Source organism: Falco naumanni, chromosome 3, assembly GCF_017639655.2.
Source record: "Falco naumanni isolate bFalNau1 chromosome 3, bFalNau1.pat, whole genome shotgun sequence".
NCBI classification, from domain to species: Eukaryota; Metazoa; Chordata; class Aves; order Falconiformes; family Falconidae; genus Falco; species Falco naumanni.
This window is the reverse complement of record NC_054056.1, coordinates 25,558,292-25,579,163: the sequence shown is the minus strand read 5'-3', so window position 1 is coordinate 25,579,163 and position 20,872 is coordinate 25,558,292. Positions and strand designations below refer to the sequence as shown.

Genomic DNA, 20,872 nt, shown 5'->3' with positions numbered 1-20,872 from the left:
TGTGTGGAACTTTTCATACTTGCTTTGCCGGAGCTCCTGTTCCTTTCTCTGTCTCTAAATAGTACAGTTGTTAGGTGTGAGCTCTTCGCTGCTCTTCGTTTCTCTTCAGTTGCTACAAGGCAGGATGGAAATCGCTCCATTTGATCCCTGCTCTTCATATGGAGGACTATGTTAAAGAGATGCAGGGAATATGACTCAGGAGCTCATTCCGTTTGAACATAGTGATGTGCAAAGGTAGTTTAGCGAACATCTTGATCCTTTCATTTTTGTTTTTTTCCCCTCAGACTCACATGTGGGTATTATATTCAGTATCTCATCTGGCCAGATAGCAGTTGCTCTTTGCTGATAACCCTTAAAGTGGTTGCTGTTTCATGAGCTGTTCTAGAATTCTGCTTTAATGGCCTTTCTTTTTCGGTGTGTTAGGGGTAGAAGTTGTGCTAATGATTTATTAGCCAAATCCTAACTTTGCAGTAACAACTGATAATTCTTAAATTGCAGCAGATAATTTAGTAGTGAAACTGTTCACAACATTGCCTGACATTTGAGGAAGATTTCCAGATGTCCCTGGAAAGATGTCCTTAGTTTAATTTCTGGCAACATACTTTCTCTAACTGGTTATGTTTAAACAGCTTTATTCTTAAATGGATGACTGCGTGGAGCTGGTTTCTAATTAGGCTTTGACTGGGACCTTGTTAATTTGCCTTTGCGGAGGCATCCTGTCTTTTTCCGTGTCTTTGGAGTGCCCAGCGAGGAAGGACTTCTCAAGCTGGGATTGCTGGTGATTGCTATCGTAACGGTGTCTCTCCACCTGCTCGTAGTCAATGTGTTTTATCTTAACAGCATTTAAGTGGTGATTACTTTGCTTAGTTTAATATTAAGGCTTCTGTGTAGAGAATATAGAGTTAAATGACTGTAATGCAGAGCCAATACATAAACTCCATAGGGCTACTTAATATAGTAAATATTTTTTTTTCAGCATATTTAAAATACTGTAGTATATGCCCTTGCTGAATGTTCATATCTTGACATTTTGTGTGAGTAGTTAGGCATTAACTGTAGGTTGTGATTGACATTTGCTGTTCTCATGGTGCCTTTTCTCTGTCTCTTGAAGATGTGCTCGAGTGCTGTGAATCGTTACAGTGGTTCAGCCTCTGCTGGTTTCTTACACACGCAATGGTGGGAAATCTCCATCAATATCAAATGTCATGTTTCATTTAATGTGTTTCGTGCTAGGCAGGAAATTAACTCTTTTTTGGGAAAAAAATCCATTTCACTTTGGTCAGAGATTTTCAGATGTGCTGAAATGTTGCATTTAGTTCCTGTTCACATATGGATGTTGGCATTTCCCAGCTGAGGCTATAGCATTACTTCAGTGGTCAGATGTTTATTGCTGTTTGATCTTCATGGTCTTCCTCATCAAGCACACTATTTTTATGGCTAAAAATGTGCCGGTTGTTACTTTCTTCACTCGAGCCAAGAAACTAAATGCACAAAATGAGACCAGACTTCCAAAGACAACCATTCTTGGTCTCTAGCATCATAAGGTAGTTATGTCCTCCCACCCCATCAGAAGTCTCACTACCAAGGTTGTCTTGATGTGAGTAGCCATGACTTTAAAAGACACTGACAGAAAGACAGCCCCAGACTGCAACTTGTCGTTTACTCTTTACCTATCCCAAGGCCAAACAGGAGTTGGCAGGTGCTCATGTCTGGGATGAAGCTATCACAGAGGCGCTTCCTGATAAGGCTGAGCTGTGTGCCTCGGGGCAAAGGTGTCTCCCTTACCTTATGCTAAACTATTATTGCACAATTTGCAAAGCTGATCTGCTCTGACCTTGCTAATGATGCCACAGTGTGTCATCTAGTGCGTGAGGAGTAGCCCAGAGTACACCTTGGGGCTGCACCTTTAAACCCATCATTTAGTATATTCCACTTACTAGGTTGTAAGTGTTCTTGATTCTCAGGGAAGGATCTTTTATATTCTGAATAAAAGAGTGGATCATTTCTGTATCTCCAGAAAATTACTCTCCCCTTTCAGCTTTGGCGTACCTTTGCAACTCAGACACTGGTGAGAGGTGCCGAGACACGGGGTCTGAGGAACCTCTTGCTCCCTCCTACACCAGCTCTCGTCTCTCTCCTGCTATTTTAAAATATAGGCAGGTCTGTTATTTTGGGAAAATGTTACTCAAAGGCAAGAAATACTTCTTCTTCCTTTCCCCAGTGTTCCCTTCAAAGTGACAATTCACTGCTGTTAATATAGAATTAGTGGAAGCAGTAGATTGTAGAGTTTAAAATTTACCATTTGTACAAAATCTTATCAAATGAATATTTGCCTGTTCTTAAATATTGCTTACTTTTGATAGCCAGCAATTTAGGTATTTCTTGGAATGTATTTAGTTGAAAACCTATAAATTGCATACAAATAGACTTAGCTATAAAGCAATGCCAGCCACATCTGTAGTGGTGCTCAAGCATCCTGTGGGATAAACTGGAAGTTTTTAGATTGCATTGTTTTTGTTGAGGTGCCTGTTAGTTTTGCCATCAGTGAGATGAAGTGTGCACAGAATTTACTGCTTTGTGTTTTTTTTGATGGTGGAAGTTGCAAATGGGAAAAGGTATTAAGCAACAAGAAAAACAGAAAAGCAGGATTCCTGGGGGTGCTGTTCTCCATGTGGCCAGGGAGTGTATTATTGGTGTGTGTTCTGATCCAGGCGGCTTAATAAGATGAAGACTTACAGAAGCATGTAAACAGTGTATTGGATATAAATGTGAGTAAAAGCGCTTTGCAGACCTTCAGCTTTACCTATTCTCATTCCTTATGTAATTCTCATAACAACTGAAGAAACTGAAGAACATTGTGATGAAGTCATGGAACAGTTGGGGTTGGAAGGGACCTCTGGAGAGCATCCAGCCCAACCTCTGGAGAGCATCCAGCCCAACCTCTGGAGAGCACCCAGCCCAGCCCCTGCTAGAGCAGGGTCTCCCAGAGCAGGCTGCACAGAGCCGTGTCCGGGCGGGTGTGGGATGTCTCCGGAGCAGGAGACCCCACAGCCTCTCAGGGCAGCCTGTCCCAGGGCTCCGGCACCCTCAAGGTAACGAAGTTCTTCCTCACATTCAGGTGGATCTTCTCGTGTTGCAGTTTGTGCCTGTTGCCCCTGTCCTGTCACTGGGTGCCACTGAGAAGAGTGATCAAATGGCTTCTGTTATGAAGCGACTAGATGTGAGGACATGGGGATGTCTCTCAGGGGGCAGCCATGGGTGTCGTTGTTCACCTTGACTTTAACAAGGCTTTTGACACTGTCTCCCACTATATTCTTGTGTCCAAGTTAGGGTGGTAAGGCCAGGGTAGGTGGGAAACCAGAGGAGTATTAAGTCTGTTTTCAACAGGTCCAGGTGCAATGGGGTGCCCCAGGCCAGGGGAGCCCCTGTGGGGGGGCAGCTCTGTGGAAGGGCCCCGGGGTGCGTGCGGTGGGCAGCGAGCCGGCGGCATGCCTGGCAGCAAGGGACGCCACATCCTGGGCTGTACAGGGGAAAGTGAGACCAGGAGATCATGGCAAGGGATTATCTTCCCCTACTCCATAATCCTTTAGACCATGTTTAGACACTGTGTCCAGTTTTGGGCCCCCCCAGTGCAGGAGGAACATGAGGAACATGGGGTGGGTTCATCACTGGGACACCGCAGCCGTCAGGGCCTGTCCTCTGAGGAGGAGCTGAGGGACCGGGGCTCATTCAGAGGTGGTTTGAGGAGGGAATATCATGAAGAAGGAGCCAGACTCTTCACAGTGGCGCATGGTGGGAGGATGAGAGGCAACAGGAGTACGTTGAGTGGCTTGTTCCACACGAGGACAGTCAAGCAGTGGAGGCATTGCTCATGGGGGCTGAGTAAAATCGCTCCTTGGAGGTTTCCAACACCCCACCGGACAAAGCCCTAAGGACCCAGGTCTGATCCTGTAGCTGGCCCCAATTTGAGCAAGAGGTTGGACTAGAGATGTGGTGAGGTCCCTTCCCACGTGGAATTATCTTGTGATGCTACAAAATACTGATTTTAAATTTGAGAAACTTAGTGGTAGAAGTACTGGGTATGATTTCTTGGGCGTATATCTCAATATACATTTTCTCTACAATTACCTTTAATGTGTGAACGTGAGATACAGTGGCTTTATGGGCTTGCCAGGGTGTGGTGGTAGAGAGCATTAAAATTTAATTTGATTTCACAAAAATCTATGCTGTCATTGAGGTTAATGGCACTACTCAAAATGTGTGCTGGTACCACATATTAACACAGGTTTACCTTTCCTGCAGCTTGCGTTAGTAGGACTTCTGCTATTTCGGTTAATAATGAGAAATTATGCTAATAAAATAGTCATTCCAGAACAAAGACCTGGTGTGAAATGACACTTAAAAGAGGACTGGGGAACCTGTCTTGCTGACAGCCAATACAGTACTGTTGATGGGCCACATTATCAACCCAGAGCTTAGTGTTGTCTGTTAAAAACACCAAGAAAAATAATAATGTGTTTACAGGCAGTATGAAATCATGAAACCACACTTAGCTCATCCATACCTTACGGAATGGTTCAGTATTTTCTGATAGGAACAAAAGGACAGATGCTGGCGTAGATGAACACTTGATACAATACCTATCAGACTGCTTTAACCTTTGAATATCAATGCTCCCCCGTCTCCGTTATTTAATTAATTAATGTCAGATGTGCTTTACATATAGATCAAGTGGTTTTTAAGGGTCCCCTCTGCATGTTTGGACTGGTGTTATTAGCAGCAAAGCTCTTAAGCCTGCTGACCAACATTTTCAAATATTGCTGCTGACTCGGAGCACCCCAAGTTCTTTGACTTCCCTTCTGGCCTGTGAAACAGGGAGTGGACACCCTGCGACCATCTCAAGGAGTCTGAAATTAGGCAGTTAAAACTGTTGGTGATTGACTTTAAAATCCTCTCTGTTTGTGCTTAAAATGAAGCACAGCGCTTGGTTTAATCTTGCTTCCATTGACTTGTCGACAGTGAGCATTTTCATAGTTGTGTGGTTTATGTAATCAGGTTATTTTAGGGGGGTGTTTATTTTGGGGTTTTTTTACGCTTTGGAAAAACTATAATTTTAGGAAAAATATTCATGGCTGTACTTAACATGTAGGAGGCAGTATAAAGCTAGATGTATTTAATAAGGAATGAAAGTTTAGTTACTCCCTGCTGTGTTTAATGTAAGTTCTAGTGGTCTTATATTTGCTGGCAGGACTTAATTCTTTATCTCATAATGATGTTCTTATTCATGGATACAAACCCAGTGGGGTGATTCATGAGTGTTTTCAGTATTTTCAGTGAAATAAAAATTAAAGAAGTATCAAATGTTAAGAATAAGAATTTTTTTGAGTATCTAAAGGCACTGGGAAGCTTAGCTTTAATCAGAATAAGATCCTTAGTGATGGTGTGTCTCTTTTGAAAACCTTCTGTCTTTGGATCGCCACTGTCGTTACATGTCAGAGTAACCTTTTAGCTGTACATTTAAGACGTCAGTTAGTGTCTGAACACTTCCAGAAGAGGCTTGATCTTACTTGCAGTGCTCTGGGAACTAAAGTACAGACTTAGGAGCTAAAGTTCAGGCACTCACTTTTGAAAATCTGTCTCTGTATGGAAGCCTACAATGGCTGTTAATATTCTGCAACTTTGAGTGTATGAGATGAAAATTGTGCCACTCATCGGACTTGTTGGGGCAGGTGGTGGTTGCTTGCTCTGCGTTTCGCAGCGTAGGACCTAGGAAGAAGGGAGCTTGGTGCCTTGCTTCAGTTCCCTCGTACTATCTTTTTTTTAAGTGCAAGCATGTAGCTCTATTAGAAGGAAGAGAAAGAGAGTGGGTGTTGTAATAACACGTAGGCTTCGAGACAGGCAGTTCTGGAAGTTACTTAAACAAAACCATTGAGATCATTTTGTCAAGATACTGTCTAGTTCACCAGTAAATGCTTCAGAGGAAAAAAATCAGATCAGTTATACCTTTCCTTTATTTGCTGGATGAGTTACTCTGCCAAGTTGCTATCTACACCTTCACACTTCTGTTCTTTTGCTCTATTTCCTGTGCATAGAGTGAAGTGCAGCAGAGAAATTATAGCTGGACAAAATCGTGTTTAGAAACATCAGTTTTTCTTGTCATGTTTTGAGTGCAGAATTCATACCAAAGCAAAAGAGTTAAACAAAGAATCTTGGTAGCAAAGCAGAACAAAGCCAACAGGCAAAGCACAAGAGATGCTCTGGTGTCCCTGGGATGTGAAAAGTGAGGTGCTGAGCACAGTGGCATTGTTTTAGACACCTGATTTAAGGGACAGCATTTCTTAACAACAACACTTCACCGCCTGAGAACAAGAGGAATTACCGCCCAACGATGAGAAGGGTTTGAGATTGCAGAGGGAGGTGAGCAGAGTGCGTGGGGTGGCAGAGAAAGAAAAGCAGATCAACTTAATTATTTTTAATTTTTTTTTTCCACATGCAACTTTTTTATGTTCTTTTTTTTCAGTGTCAGCTTGTTGATGTGGGTACATGATCATGGCAAATTATCACACTTCTGGAAGTTTGTAGCTCTGCAAGGCAGAAGGGTGTTTAGCATTACAGGGCTGATGCTTTCCACCAGATTTTTTGTTGCCTCTGGAAATACTGATGCAGTTGATCCTTGTGCAAGCTTGTAGCTGTAGATTAATGTGTGGTGGAATATCTTCAACATAAACAGAATACAAAAAGAAGACTGGCAGAAAGAAACAAAAAGCTAAAAATAAGGGGAAAAAAAGTTGTTGGGGGCTCCTTTTTTTCCCCAGATATGCTAGATATCTGACTGTTAGCAAACATGAGGCAATTATTTCCATTAATAATAAAGATTTCTGAATTATCCAGGAGCAGAGCACGGTACTTAAGCTATTGTTAAGCCTTGTAAAACCATTGTCAAGAAAGTACATTTTACAAGATTTTATGGATGGGTACACTGAAGCAAACCTGCGATTCCATCTCAGGAATCACAGAAGATGTAGCGTCAGAAATACAAATCAGAAACTAGTTCTCATGATTTCTGTAGACTGGAATTTTATTGGTGTAGAAGCAGCAAATCAATGGTTTTGAAGACTAAAGAAAATTTCTGTTTCTGTACATAATGAAATGCATAACTTGGGTTTTTTTTATTTTTATTTTTTGTTGTTGTGTTGTTCCTTTTCAATTTCCTGGATTATTTTTATGTTTTGGCATGTATTGAACAACATTTTAAAAATGTAAAGCAGTAAATAGGTTATGGAAAAATCTGATCTTGTACTCATAATTAATTTGTATTTTTAATTGATTTATTGGTAGATTAAAGATACATTTCTACTTCCTTTAAGGCTTCTGTAAGCCACATTACATCTTTCAGCTGTGTTGGTTTCCAGTTTGCTAGCGTGGTGTAAGTTGAGTAAGCTGGTTCCTCTGCACGATATGGTTGAAACCCGGGAATAGTAGTTATTTAATATTCTGAGGCATCAGGAAGCAGCACATCATTTGGTTGTTCTAATACAGCAGTATAAAACACCTTAGTCTTTTTTGTGTACCTTTGTCTGCTTGGATGTTTACAATTCCTGGCACTCTTACCTTCCTAGCTATGTGTAATGTGCCCAGCTCTTCCCGTAGCGCTCCAGTGCAAACACCGGCAGTATGATCAGTGTGGAGGCGAGATTGTGACAGGATAAAAGCTGCAGTGTATGCATAAAAGGAACCAAATTACTTACACTCAATGAACATGGCCGTGCCTCAGAGACATCACCAAACCATAGCGAAAAGCACCCTTTTATATAAATTACCTTTTTATTTTCTCTTTTGCTTGGTGTAAAATTATTTGCTGTTGTTGAAGAAAAACCTGTTTTGGTGGGCTATGAATTATAAAGAGGTGACCATTGGTAATATTGATGATAACTTGTTAGTGTAAGCCACTTGTTCAATTGTGAAGCAATGGAAAGTGCAAAACATTGTGATGGAAGACTGCTCAGCTTTGAATAAGTTAAATCCAGTCTAATATGAAGAGGTTTTGGTGATAAAGCAATGAATGCAAAGTTCATTTATGGGTTAAGTGAACGATTACTGCAGAAATCTCTTCCTGGGTACACAAAAGGAGCACAAATTTCCCATAATTAGGATTTGGAGCCATTAATTCTGGCAAGGGATTTGAGCATCTCTTTTGTTGGGCTGCTGATTGTGACAAAACAGGCTCTTACTCTTCATGGTTAAAGCTTCCTCTGGCAGGGCTGAGAGAGGAATAGGTCAGGTTCTGCAGAACATGCATATTTGCAATACATTATGTGTGGGGTGTAGTCTTTGATCTTCCAATTTGCAAGAAAATCTCCTGAATATCCATTCACCCTAAATTAATATATGTGTACAATTAAGTTGGCATCAAAAATGGGATTTTGAACTTCCAAGTGTCTGGCATTAGCGTACATCCCAGTTGGGTTATGCTCTGGCACTGAGAAAACTTAACTTCTTGCCTTTCTTTTCCTACCGGTCACTTACCATTCTCTTCTGCTAGAGAAGCTTTAGGCACTGCCTGGATTTCCTTTACATGGAGCAGGAATTTCACCCTGGATTCATCAGCTCCAGTATCTCTTGTCAGACGCACACTATGCATTGGCTTTCCTCCCACCACAGTGTAGAAGCCAGCTGGCGTTTCTGCAAGAGGATAGTCCTCGTCCCACTCAAAGGGGGCCATAGGGTTGATGGGTACTGGAAAGTCTGAGCTTTCTCTTGTTACCTCTTTGTGAAGTTGTGCGATTTTTGTCCCTTTATATGATGTCTTCAGGCTGCTCTTTACCTAGAAGTGCACATAAACTTCTGTTCCTGAGTAACTCTATGCAGGTAAACGTACTACATGGACTTACTCAGTACTGCATCCCAGAATGCATATGCAGCTGAACCTTTTTAGAGACATCAGCCCAATCATTAAGTTCTTCCTTTGCTTTGAATATTGGCAGTCAGACGAATATGGTTTTGGCTAATAGCCTAATGAATGAGTTGTAAAAGCTTAAGGATATGGATTTACATCCATTTAATATTTGGCTTCCTCTGCACTACCAGTGATGCTAGCTGAGGCATTGGCTATGACTGAGTGTATGTTAAGAAAGAAGAAGAAAAAATATATTAACTAACAGATTAAATATCACACTGTTGAGGTAAACAAAGGTGTGTAACATCTATTTTAAAAATCTATTAAAAATTATTAAATAAGTTTGTTAGTATCAACACTGAATTCAGTCTATATGTAATTTTCTTAGAGGAAATATGACTTTGTACAAATATAACTACTTGCTGCAAAATTATTCAGCTGAATAATACTCCCAATTCATTTGCTGTTCACAACATTCCTGAAACTCTGTGTCCATACCTGCTTAAAATCAGCAACAAGTGTAGTTAGTAATGAAATAATTCGAATATAGTTTATTCTGTTTCATGATGCATGAATAGAAAGTCATGTAAGTGTGACTGATTTTATTCATCCACAGTAGTTGCTCATCTGAAATGCTATTGAAGTTCAGTAATTGGAGCTCTGAAATACAGTACTTGACAGATGGTGTGGGTGGTTGTGCCATTTCCATGATAAATCTCCTTACAAATATAACCATGAGGAAGTTGTCTTCATTCCTTGACTATGGCAACATATAGATGGAAAAAGTGACAAACACGACACGAAAACAGATTTGTGTCTTGGTTCTTCATTTTCCTGCTATAATTATTTGCATTTTTAAACAAGTGCAAGGGAGAGGTTTCTTTTTGCTTTATCTGAAAAAAGATGCTATAAATGCTAAAATACTCCTTTAGTCACCTTTCTTTTCTTACATTTCCTTTGAAGCTTTTCCTATAGTGAATTACTTTTGTAATGTCTTACAGCACCAGTTAGAAAGCATTGCTCTTTTTAGATGAAAACAAATCAGATCTTCACCAAGATACATTTAGTGTTAAAAAAAACCCACTGCAATCTGGAGAGATGGACAGTCTTCTTGTCCCAGGGCTTGCTGTTGAAATTGGAGATGATAAAATATTATAAATAAAAATATACTGCATTATCCAGTTTGAATATTCTTTTTTATTCTCTTTGTGTTTTAACAGAAATCACCGATGCTGGTACTAGAGGAACCCAGGATGCGATTAAGGGTGTGAAAAGAAAAAAGATTGTGACTGAAAACCATCTAAAAAAAATACCAAAATCGCCTTTGAGAAGCCCCGCCGAAGCCAAGGCTAAGCAAAGTGTAGACCCTTCACCGCTAAAAGCCCTTCCAGATGCCTCTGAACATGCCACGGCGCAGGATCACCTACCCGTGCAAAATGGAAATCAGGGTACCAAACAGAACGAGGGGGCACTTAGTAGTGAGATAAGTGTTGAAACAACCAAATCTGAGACATCGATGCAGACAAAGCTTTCACTGGCACATCAGTCCTTAGATTTAGGTAAGCAGGCAGTGGAGGATACTGATGCAACCCAACTGAACTCGCCAGAGAAGAAGTGTCTCTCAAACTCCTCATCAAGCAAAACAAAGACTGACAGTAATGAATGTATTGATTTTGTTGCTTGCAGTACGTCATCCCCATGTACACGTACTGCATTCGATGTCTTATTAAAAGCTATGGAGCCTGAACTGAACACTTTAGCACAAGAGTGCCCCCCTTATGGGATGCAGATAGAGAAACTGAGACCAAATAAAACTGTAAGCACCTCTTCTAGTCTCACGTCCAATACAATGAGTGTCCAAAATCAGCCTGCTTTGTCACAGCATGAGTTTGCAGCCGGACCTCACTATTACCCGTCTACGTTAAACAATGTGCATGTAGCAGCAGCAGCCAAGACTGGACAAGCACAAGGCCAATCAGTTTCTCATTCACAAGACCTTATTACTAAACCCAGTCAACAGAATCACCAGGTTGTTATGTGTCCAAGTTTCACTAGGTCGCTGGTGCAACAGCAGAGTCAGGAAAGCCCCAAACTCCAGCAGATATACAGCATAGCAGTAACTTCATCTGTTGTTCACACCTCATCTTCCACTGTAACTCAGGTTTTTTCGCAAAACCAGTTAGTAGCTACTTCGTCTTCACCTTTGTCAATTAGCACATCAAGCTCAACACACTTGTCTATAGGTCCCATGTATAATTCAGCCCAGATAGCATCAGTTGTAAACCATGGTGTAGAACAAATATGTAGCCTCTTGAAAGACCAGAAGCCTAAAAAGCTAGGGAAGTATGTCTGTGAGTATTGTAATCGGGCTTGTGCCAAGCCAAGTGTTCTCCAAAAGCACATCCGATCCCATACTGGAGAGCGACCATATCCTTGTGTGACGTGTGGGTTTTCATTTAAAACCAAAAGCAATCTGTACAAGCACAAAAAATCTCATGCACATGCTATCAAACTTGGACTTGTCCCACAGCCAGATTCAGGTGGCCTCTTCCTATCTCATGACTCGGACAAAGCACTTAGCATTCATTCGGATGTGGAAGAAAGTGGTGAAAGTGAAGATGAAGGCACTGCTGATGAAAGACAAGATGATCAAGAACTGGAACCTGCACAAATAGTGAAAGTCATTTCGGGTGCGGAAACTTTGCGGAAAGGAAGCCCTGTTCCATTAAGCAACCCAGACTGTATACCTGCTGACTCTTCGTTACATGAGACAGAACCTCAAGTAAGGGCAGCTTTACCAAAAGTAGTAGTTCATCCTGTAAATGTTTCTCCATTAAGGGCCGATAGCCCAAAAGTAACGGAACCAGCACCTGAGCTTGCTGCAGTGCAGAGAAAAGGAGATTTTAAACTGACAGCTCTTCAGTCAAATTTAACACATACGGCCTCATTCAAGGAGAATGACATAAAGCAGCATCAGAAAGTAGACGTGGACTTGTTAGAGGAACAGCTGGGATCTGCAGTAGGAGCGGTGCATGCCCAGCTCCAGAGACAACAGGCAACTGATGGTTCCCAGGATCAGCAAGGAAAATGTCTCTTGAGCCCTAGAAGTTTAGGTAGTACCGATTCTGGTTATTTCTCTCGTTCTGAAAGTGCCGATCAAACCATGAGCCCACCAGCTCCTTTCACAAGAGGACTGCTGACCTCCGAAAAAGATCCAAACAAAAACCTGCCCTGTGTGCCACGAACAAGTGGTGTGGTAGCATCAGTGGTACAAACTATTTGTGCTGAAAAAAATCTGATTCTTTCTGGCCAAATGCGACCTCCCATGGCAACAAAAACTCTTGAGGAGCGTATCTCTAAGTTAATTTCTGATAATGAAGCTGTTGTGGATGACAAACAGTTAGATAGCGTGAAACCAAGAAGAACATCTCTTTCAAGAAGAGGAAGCATAGATTCACCAAAATCCTACATATTTAAGGATTCTTTCCAGTTTGATTTAAAGCCCATGGGAAGAAGAACTAGCTCAAGCTCTGATATACCAAAGTCTCCTTTCACACCCACTGAGAAATCGAAGCAAGTTTTTCTTCTTTCTGTACCATCCCTTGACTGTTTACCTATCACACGAAGTAATTCCATGCCAACTACCAGTTACTCGGCAGTACCTCCAAATGTTATACCTCCCTCTCATCCCCTTCGAGGAAGTCAGTCATTTGATGATAAAATTGGCTCTTTATACGATGATGTGTTTGTATCAGGACCTGCTCCTCCGCTGAACCAAGGTGGACATCCTCGGACCCTCGTTAGACAGGCAGCAATAGAAGATTCTTCTACTGGTGAAAGCCAAGTTCTTGGATCGTTGCGGTCTGTAGAAGAAAGTTATCTGGGGTGTAATTTACCAAATGATTCTGTATTGCAAAGGAGCAAGTCCCTGGCACAGGGACCAAATTTAGAGAAAACGAAGAAGTCCCCTCAGGTGCGAGGAACAATGTTTGAGTGTGAAACCTGCAGAAACAGATACAGAAAACTGGAAAATTTTGAAAACCACAAGAAATTTTATTGTTCAGAGTTGCATGGACCTAAAACTAAAGCAGCAGTCAGAGAGCCTGAGCATAAAACTGTTCCAAACAGTACACAGCCTCAAATTCTACATTACAGAGTCACTACTTCAACTGGGGTTTGGGAGCAGACACCCCAGATAAGGAAAAGAAGAAAAATGAAAAGTGTTGGCGATGATGATGACCCACAGCAAAATGATACAAGCGTACCATCAAAGAACGCAGAAGGCCAAAGCAAGCCAGCAAGTTCTTCCAGTGTATCAAAACACAGTGTGACAGCGGTGGTAGGATCGCAACAGCCAAGCAACCTTCTGCTTCAGAGTTCCCAAATTCAGCTTGTGGCTCGAGGCACGGATCAGACTACCGAGCCAAAGATGGCTCCACTCATTGAAAAGCAGGCAAGCTCAGTTGTGCAAGAAAAAGTGGAGTTGAAAAGACAAGGGACTGGCATTTCAGTAATACAGCACACCAATTCACTGAGCAGAAATAGCTCATTTGAGAAATCAGAGTCATTTGAAAGAGTGTCACCGGTTTCTTCTCAGGAGCCCAACAAGGTTGCAAAGCACCGCTCTTTGAATACAGTTGTCATCCAAGAGGATAGACACTGTCATCTGAATACTCTCCAGCACCATCAGCCCCTGTCAGCAGAAGCACCTAGAGGGGAAGTTCAGGGAAGCCAAATAGTTTCTAATGAGAGAAGTGCACCGCTTCAGCCATCGAGACTTGTTCGCCAGCATAACATCCAGGTTCCTGAGATACTGGTCACAGAAGAACCAGACAGGGACCAAGAAAACCAGTGCAGCGATCAGGAAAAGACAGAAAGGTTTAATTGGCCACAGCGCAGTGAGACACTGTCAAAATTGCCAACAGAAAAGCTTCCACCAAAGAAGAAAAGGATTCGCTTGGCTGAAATGGAGCATTCATCTGCAGAATCAAGTGTTGACTCCACACTTTCCAGAAGCCTAAGTCGGGAGAGTAGCTTGTCTCATGCCTCCAGTTTCTCAGCTTCACTTGATAAAGATGAAACTTCAAAGGCTGAGAACCCTTGCAAAGCAGAACCTGTTAGTAAGTCGTCAGAGTTCCTCATGATTCCCGCTGGCTCGCACGCACTGGCTGTACCTGGACCTCATTACCGGGAAATGAGACGTGCTGCCTCAGAGCAAATCAGCTGCACGCAGCCATCAATGGAGGTTGTGGACTACAGGAGTAAGTCTTTCGACTGTGGAAGCGTGTCTCCGTTGAAACCTGCCCCACTCGTAGAGATAGCCGCTCCGAAAGCATCATCTGCAAATGGAGTGACTGGACATGTGCCTCTGCTAGAAAGGAGGAGGGGGCCATTTGTAAGACAGATATCTTTAAATATTGCTCCAGAAAATCATCAGCCTCAAGTTAAATTGACTTCCTCATTTCAGATGACTCAAGCTACGGATGTGCCCACAGTGCCGTTGCACCGGCTGCAGACCTCCGGCAAATCTTCGGTGGAGTTCCCTTCAAGTACTCAGCATTCACAGACTCACTCCAGGCCTCACTCAGCAATTCAAGATGGTAATCCTGTTAGCCTGTCTTCTGTCCAGCAGCCTCTAAATCATGTGGTGAATAATCAAGGACAGCCATCCTTGACTCCTCAGCCTTCCCAGTCATCAACTAAAACATCAGCCCAAGGGGAACAAGTGAGTGCATATGCGCTTTCTTCTTGTCCCAACGAAAAGCAGGATTGTTTTGCTCCGAAGTATCAACTTCAAGTTAAAACATTACATATAGGTCAGCCATACTCTTCTAAATTGCTAAAAAATACTTTATCAACTCAGACTGTTCCAAGTCAGGTTGGGGTGGACCAGAGTGCATCCACCTTTGAACTGCAGACTAAACTGTCTGACATGTCTAATCCGTACTCTGTGCCTCCTCTAAAGCAAATTGTCCCTAATAACTGCAGCAGTCAAATCCATCAGATTCCTCCTTTTGTGGTTCCTGTCCGTATTCACAGCAGTATGCCATCCTACGGCTTTGCAACGGTTACACCCCTTCCTCACATTTTAGTGACCCAGGATCAGGTAAATCAGTCTGTTTGCAAAACAAATGTTGTGACAGTGCCAACGCTTGAAGGCAAAACTCAGCTGCCAAAATCTCACAAAGATCGTCAGAGGACTTTGCCAAATTCATTTGAAAATTCACAACCAGAAAGTGGAACCAGAAATTCACCTTTGTCAAGCTCTTTGCATATTATTCAGAAAGTGCCAGTTAGTGGACTCTTCCCTCAACCAGAAGCTACAGCTTCAAGTAAACGAATGCTTTCCCCAGCCAACAGTTTAGATATTGCCATGGAAAAACAACAAAAACGCGTTAAAGATGAGAGTGGAGCTGCATGTATGACAGATGCTAGACCATCGCATTCACTGAACGTTAGACCTAGTGACTCTACTAGTAAGCAAAAGAAGCCAGTTTTGGTAAGACAGGTTTGCACCACAGACCCTCTTGAAAATCACCTCTTAGACCCTGATGGCGTTGCACAGCATGAAAAAAGCAGCAAAGCGGGTGCTTCAGACCTGCTGTTGCCTGACCGTCATTCATCTGACACTGGGGTTTCGGACACCTTAAAGGAGTCACCAGAATCTGAAGACATTAAGTCTTCAGCATCACCGGCGTTTGTAGTTAGGAAACCATCTGAATTATCTCCAGTGAATAATCAGAGTTCTCTTCTCAAGGCTGTAAGTAGCAGTCAAGAAAGAAAGTCCCCGGGTAACAGTAATGAGAGCAAGCACATCAGTAGCCAGGGCCAAGCGAAACCTGTAACTACACTGGCTGCGATGAATGTAGGAGAAATGCAGAGGTTATCATTTCCAAGCCTGAAGACCACAACGAGTTTTACCTGGTGTTACCTCCTCAAGAGAAAACCATTGCATTTGCTGCAGAACGATCAGAAAATCTCAGCCTATTCTACATGGACCATTAGTCCCAACAATCCCAATCCACTTGGTTTGTCGACAAAGGTAGCTCTCTCCCTCCTCAATTCGAAACAGAAAGTTGAAAAACCACTGTACACTCAAGCGAGAACTACTCACCCCAGATCTGACGTATTGGTCTATTCAAGCAAGTGGAAGAACAGCCTAACTAAGGTACTTAAGCTATGCTTGATGTATACTGGTCGTTTACAGGGGATTTGCTTTGGAAATCATACTTGTTCCTATTTTAGAGAATGTAATGTGCCTGACAGGTATAGTATATGTGCTTATTTATTTTAGTTATGCTGGATCAGACTGCTAAAAAAGATCTTAAGTAAGTCCATTAAGAAACCTGTTCATAAGGATTTATTGCTTTTCATGGATATTAGTTCCTGGATTTAAATCTGTATATGAAGTGCTCATCATGGCAGGAATGTGTTTGGGTATTTTTTAAATGCAAAGGGTAGAACAAAAATAGTTACGATACAAATATTTTTAAAACACTTTTAACTTAGAACAGGTTAATTTAAGATCGTAATTGCATATTTTGCCTTAAAAGTCAGCTAGTGTTTTCTGTTATAAAAGCGCTCAGCCTGAACAGGTGTCTGTGGATGCGCCGTGAAAATGTTTTTCACCATCGCTGATCATCCAGCTGTGAGAGGAGCCATATACCAGTCCCTTTCTCCCGCCTAGGTTAATTTGAGGTGTGAAATAATGACAAAAAATAGCAAAGTTTAAGGCCAAATTACAGCTGCCATAAAACCAGTGACAACTTCTGGGATTGATACGGCTTCAAAGATGACTTTAAACCTTGCGCAGTGGAATATACTCCAGGCAGTGGTTGTGACTCACTTAAAACACTGCGTTGTTCTGGAGTCGGATGGGGCAGAGCAGCGTAGTCACGGGCAATGCCCTTACCTGCCTCGGGGCTGCACACGTGTCATCGGGGTTTCACTCACTGGGCGGTTTTGTATGGACAGGATCAAAGCTGTGCTGGTTTGCACTGGATTTGGCGTTCCTTAGTGACTGAACCACCTCTGTGAATGGGTAGAGATGGCTCTCTGCCCTATACTGTGGCAGCAGGTGTCCATGTGTCTATTTAATGGACGCCGAATTTAATGGGCCCAGTACTAGCTTTTAATGTCCCATCTCGTGAAGCTGTAAAGCTTTCTGAAGCGTACAGCCCGATTTCGCGCTCTTCTTTCCTCTTTGCTGTGGTTGCCATGTCTTTGATGCCAAACTTCTTTCTGAAGCTGGCAAAACTGGGGTGTTAGCCATGGACCTCCCTTTCTCCGAAGTCCTTCAGGACATAGAAAAAATATTTTTTTTTGGGGGGGGGGGGGGGCAGCATGTGTGTAAAAACAATTGCAATTTGTCCTAATCCTGCAGCCTGCCATCAGCAAAATTTCCTGGTCATTGGGCTGGAAATCAGGGTTCGTAGGTCAGGCAGTTGCATACCACAGCCTTGGAAAAAGATTATTTCTATGGATATTGAGTGACAGAGACTGCGTCTGACAGAGACTGAGTGACAGACTGCTGTCATCGGTCACCCTGGGGTGTTTCTGTGTTTGCTAAACGTTTTGCTAAGATACAAAGTCATCAGTGGGAAAAAGAGCAATAGGATGAGAAACTGTAAGTGGAAGGGGTAGTTTCAGAATGATAGGGGGAGTTGAGAAGGTACGCTGAAATCCAAAGGCCAAAAGAGCATTAGAGTTAAACTTGGGCCTCCTGGAATCACTGGGATACTTTGCTAACATTGCTATTGGAGGGCAAAACTTCATCCGTAATGTTTTGTGCAGAAAATACGTGCAGGCTGCTGGCTTTGTATTGCTGCTGTAATTGGATTGAATTGTTGGTTCCATATTAGCGTGCTGCCGTTGTTTAAACTCTTACTGCCTTTTCCAGCCTGCTCCCTCATACACTTTATGAGATGTTGTATTTAAATAGTGCTAAATCAAAAAGGAAAAAAGGATTAAAAGGTTTAGCTTTTTTCATTGCATGTAGTTGAGCGATTCTAAGGCAAGTCTCACATCAGTTGTGCCACTGACTCATGTTTGTTTTACTTTTAAAGAAACCTATCAGAAGAAATTCTCTGATAACAAAGCTACAGCATGCCTGTTGAAGAACCAATTTTGTCTATAAACAAATTCAGTTTAGAATATAAATAATGGATAATAGTATTTTGAAAAAATATTTTGACAGCACCCTTTTAAACACTCTAGGAGTACTTAAATGCTGTAATAGGCAGCTGTCAGGTACATTTACAGTGCTTCTGCCACAAAAGAACCACAGTTACTAATCTTTCTTCAGTCTTTCTTTATGATGCTTTGAATGAAGCACACAAGCATGGTGAAAATGAAGAGTTCTTCAGCTCTGCTTGCGGCTGATTTACAAGCTTTACTCAGAGCCATTATGAAGGAAGAAAGTGCAGCGAGAAAGCACCAATTAAAGTTTAATTGGCATCTCAGATTGTACAAGCAAGATATAAGATGGCAGGAGTTAAAATTTTCAAAGACCTGATAGGTACTATGACCCAACATCTCCCAAGTTTGTTCACTTTCCCTTCTGAGGACTCAGGCAGCAGGTTTTCAGCTGCTTTTCAGAGTGGTGATGCTGCTGTTACAATAAACCTCTGTATTACCAGTCTCCAGTTAGAGCTGGTAATGGAACAGCCGATGCAAACTTGGAAACTTCCTCACAGAAGCTGTGTCAAAGGAAAGCAAAAACTCAGATTTCTCACTCAGTTCAGGCCTGGTAATTCTACTGTTTTTTTCTGGTTGAGCCTGAGGATGGAAAACCATGGATATCCTTTTGGAAATTAATTTTGGAAATTAAGGCAACAAACAGATTAGCAAATAATTCTCAAAAAAAAAAAAAGAAAAAGAAAAAAGATCAATTTCCTGCTTAAGTGCTTGGCAGGGTCCTGAGTTCCTTCAGGAACCACAGTTTAGATTGTGAGTCTCTGGGGGCTGTGTTTGCTCAGGTGGTTTGCACATTTTAACCCTGACCTGATGGTGAGCTTTAAATGCTACTATAATCCAATGTCTAAAGATAATAAAAATGCAGCGCTGTTACGCCTCACCTCCTCTCACAGTTGTAGCCCTTTCCAGAGTGATTTGGTGTGTTCTGCTCGTGGGGCTTTAACTGCTGATCTCCTCACCCAGAGAAAGCGACTTGCTGAACTGTTCCTGGGGTTGCCCCCAGAACTGAGTCATGTTTACAGAGATCTCGCACTGCTGCATAACCGCTGCTAATCACCGTCACAAAACAGGCAATTCTTTCAACAATAGATACCAGGGGAAATGAAGAGACATGTGAACTAAATACACACAATAAGGAACCCAGGGACTTTGTTTGCTCTTCACAATTCGCTGCTCAGAGGCAATAGGTGAAGTTGCCACGTTCTAGTGATCTGGAGAACAAACCACAAAATGTTACCCTGCAAGAAGCTCCTGGAATGAGTACAGCACGTTAAAATGTAACAGGAGGTTCACTTGCATAGAAAAGGCTTATTCTACCTGCTATTTTTATTTTACCATTCTATTTATTATTATTTTTCACCAGTTTTCCTCATGTGAAGTCATTGGTAGTGTATCAGGAGCCTGTTCTTGAGCCCCCACATTGCTCTTGGCTCCCCTCTCTGAAGTTAGTCAGTGATGTGTGCAGTATCCCAGGGTGAAGATTTTTGGGCAAGAATAGGCTGAGGAATGGAAAGTTTCTCCTGACTGGAAAGCTTTCCTGCCTTGGATGATGTGCCACAACAGTCCAGCTCACCACTGGAAAGTAGTTAAATGCAGATTTTTATGTGTAAGTTAGTAAAAGTTTAAAGATATTAAACCCATTTTCCTCAAGTGGCTGTGTGCCAATGGGAAAAATTTTTAATGAATATTCTAATCTGAAATTTATAACTTTGATGATTCAGGCTGCGAAGATGTTTTTTTTTCCAAGGGATGTCCTAAAGTAGCAGAAGTATCTATTGAACTCTGGTCTCTGGGCAGCCCCAAGAGCAGTTTTTTTTCCAGTTTTATACCAGTAATTTAAGACAGTGGAGCTAAATTGGAGCAAAATGAGTAAAGTAGAAATGAATCATGGTCCTTGTCTCTATGGGAGAAGAGGGAGAGGAGACTGTGTTAGAAACGGAAGGCGTAAGCAACCGTGGAGAGGAACATTTCGCAGTGCTGCCGTTTTTCTACCCTTTCCACCAGTAGGTGTGGTGTTCAGGGGGATGTTAGGTGAGATACATTAAAGGATTTCCACACAAGAAACCCATGCTCCTTAGAGACTGGCTGCTTTTTAAAAGTTAAAAAGGACCCAAGTCCCTTTTCAGTGTCAATTTGGAATTTTCATAAAAGCTAAGAAGACTGCTTTGTTCGTTGTCATCGAGTGTATCTGTAGATTTGTGACAGAAACTCAGTGTTTCTATTAGAGCATCTCTGTGATAAGCAGCATTTTGCATGTTTAAGACACTGAAACAACTGCTAAAATAGCATCTAACCAGTAAATGAAAGTATGTCAGTGGGAGATAAATAGTAATTTGAACACCTGCGTTAGGTTATCTTACGTCCATATATAAACACGCATTAATAAAAAAGAAGGAGTTGAGGGCAGAATCCAGTGGTATTTGGCCTTGTGTTAGGTTTTGCACACTAGATGCTTTTATGAATATACAATTTATTACAACATTGTTTCACCATAGTTTGGATAACATCATGGGCCAAATGCTTTTGGAATCTTCCTTTTTTCCTTTGTCTCTTCATTCCTGAAAATTAAATCTGGAAAGAATACTTAGTATTTAGAATTGAAAGATCAGGCACTTGAAAATTGCATTATTCCAGCTGCTGGGGATATTTATGTGGTATTGTGTTTATTGTATGTACTCTGTGTTTTCCACTACTCTTTTCTTGTAAAATTACAAATGTCACCTTGTTACTCTTTGTTTGCAGTGGAAACAAAAGCAATTCATTTGCCATGTCGCGTATAGA

General features: G+C 41.8%; 1 protein-coding gene across 9 annotated transcripts in view; it reads left to right on the top strand.

Moving 5' to 3' along the window:
• Positions 1 to 20,872, top strand: part of HIVEP1 (HIVEP zinc finger 1) — a 130,512-nt gene that overhangs the window by 82,167 nt on the left and 27,473 nt on the right. For all 9 annotated transcript variants that reach the window (XR_005826722.1, XM_040585805.1, XM_040585804.1 and 6 more), the window contains one exon: positions 10,117 to 16,064. Coding sequence is in view for 8 of the 9 variants with exons in the window: in XM_040585805.1 (XP_040441739.1) it covers positions 10,117 to 16,064 (5,948 nt within the window). In the remaining variant the exon portion in view is untranslated. The remainder of the gene's footprint in view (positions 1 to 10,116; positions 16,065 to 20,872) is intronic.